General features: G+C 39.7%; 1 protein-coding gene across 1 annotated transcript; it reads right to left on the reverse strand.

Annotated features, from left to right (window-relative positions):
• Positions 1-282: 282 nt before the first annotated feature.
• Positions 283-1,850, reverse strand: LOC103321949 (BAHD acyltransferase At5g47980-like). The gene is given in 2 exon segments (XM_008223799.3): positions 283-1,022; positions 1,024-1,850. Coding segments are annotated over 2 exon segments (1,341 nt in total). The 5' UTR covers positions 1,792-1,850; the 3' UTR covers positions 283-449.
• Positions 1,851-2,299: the final 449 nt, after the last annotated feature.

Genomic DNA, 2,299 nt, shown 5'->3' on the forward strand with positions numbered 1-2,299 from the left:
AGAATTAGTTGTACAATTTAATTGTATTGTATTATTCATAAATTTTTCTTATTAAAATAAATTAATGTTCAAAAGGCTTACGCCTCAATGCTTCAAGGCTTAGCGCTCGCATAAGCGCCTACTAAAAACGCCTCGCCTATATGCCTCGCCTATGAAAACATTGACAAATACTGATACTTCATGGGATTGGAGTGGACATTAGTACACTTAATTACATCGATAACAACAAAATTATGCAAACAATGTTGGACAAAAAAATCTGCCTAAATTATCACAGTCAAATAGAAAATGAAACCAAACATTCAGAATTTTTTTTTGAAACAGACAGAAAACAACTTGAGTTACAAGACCAACAACAAACAGCAAACCAAGTTTCAAATTGATTGATCTAATTGAACCTTCATTTTATCTTTGAGGAACATGAATTGGTCCAAATAAATCCTAAGAAACTAAAGAGAAGATCTCCTTGTTACAGGTCCAAATACGCTAGGATTTAAAGAAGCGAAAGCAAGAAGTTCCGGGTCACGTTCAAATAAGGCCATGTCTTCCTCACTTAAACTTATCCATGCATCTACTCCATCACCCTCCTTTGTGTCAATCAAAATAGCAACATTCTTGACTACACCACCAGGGATGCTCACCCAAATTGGCTTTCCCCACCCAAAATCAATCTCATATATTCCAAAGTTGCATAAACTTGTACAGATAAACAAGTTTATGTCATCTCTTCTCATAATGTTTCCTATCTCCTTAAAATACTCGCATATAGCTTCAAACACATTGTCCCCTTGCAATCTCTTGGAATGGTTTTCATTAAATTCAACCATCCCCTTCCTCAGTCGAGAAACCAATTCCACGGAGTTCAACTCTATTCCACTCTCCTCTGCCATTGCAGTGTAGTACCCCGCAAGATTTCCAATTGAGGTTTGTGGCAATTGTGGCACAACCCTTTTGCGTATGTTGACAGATTGTGACACCATTGATAACTTGGAAATCCCTGAACTTAGTTTTGACGACCTTCGTTGCACACTTCCAAATGAGGCCTGTTACAGCTTCAACTCTTGTAGGTCTCTGCACACTTCCACTAGTGACTTTAGCTTTAAGAGCTCTCATCTTTGGACCATCAAACACGAATCTCTTTGTGACACACTTGACTATCTTCATCTCCACGGCAGCTGCAGGACTCTGCGCTGAGAAGTCTCTAGGCGGGTATCGGGTTGCTGCGCTGAAATCTGGTACCACAGTGTGACCAAGGCCAAGAGCTGTGGCAGCCCAAACTTTGATGAATGTGCTCAAAGTTGATGCATCAGCAAGCTTGTGTGACATGCACACACCTATGGCCAATCCTCCACACTTGAAGAAACTGGCTTGAACAAGCAGCAGGCACCCTGTGGCTGCTTCAGGGGAATCAACATTAATGGGAAGGAGCAATTTTAGTATTTCCAAGCTGGGTTGATCGAGGAAGTTCGACAGAAGGGCGTTGACTCGAGCTTCAACATAGACAGCCCCCTCATCATTACATTCAATAAACAGGTTGTCTTTGATTCTTCCAGCAAGTGGATAGAAGCGAGTTAAGGCTTCTGAGAGTGATTTCTTTAGCTGATGCGACCTTTCCTCTGTTAATGTAACCTCACTGACATTGTTGGGGTAGAAAAGAACCAAAGGACCATATGCTACAGGAGAAAGCTGATCTAAAAGAGAGAGCTTGAAACTTTTGAGGTTGTGGGGAGTTGGGGAAGATGGTTTTATGGTTTCCTTCTTGACAATCTCAATTTTCATCTCCTGGGCCATTTATTGTTCCTGCTATAGCCTATAGGATTGCTCTAGCTCTTAACTACACTTCTGCATTATTGGATTTGCAGCAGGAAGACTTAATATATAAGATTGCACATCTGCATTAAGTCCATGGAAACATCAGCAATTATTAATTTTCATTTCTTTGACTTTAATAATTATGATAATGACTATTACAACTGTCAATGCTTACAGTTGTATGTGTTGCCTTATATTACTCTATGTATAGTTGGCAAAATTTCACTTTTGGTCTCTATGGTCTACCACTTTTACCACTAAGGTCCCTGTGGTTTCAATTTTGTCACTTTTGTCCATGTAATTTCAATTTGATGCAATTTAAAGACAATTCTCAATTTCTGATACTTATTGAGGGGCATTTCAGTCCTAAACTTGGAGCCCTTCTCCAACCACCTCTACCTCCTCTAGCCCTCCAAAAGCTCCTCCCTTTTGCAAACATTTACAATCCCATTGTCTAAACCATCAACAAACAATACTCCTTGGAGAT

The sequence above is a fragment of the Prunus mume genome, linkage group LG2 (genome assembly GCF_029339155.1).
Source record: "Prunus mume cultivar Tortuosa linkage group LG2, ASM2933915v1, whole genome shotgun sequence".
Lineage (NCBI taxonomy): Eukaryota > Viridiplantae > Streptophyta > Magnoliopsida > Rosales > Rosaceae > Prunus > Prunus mume.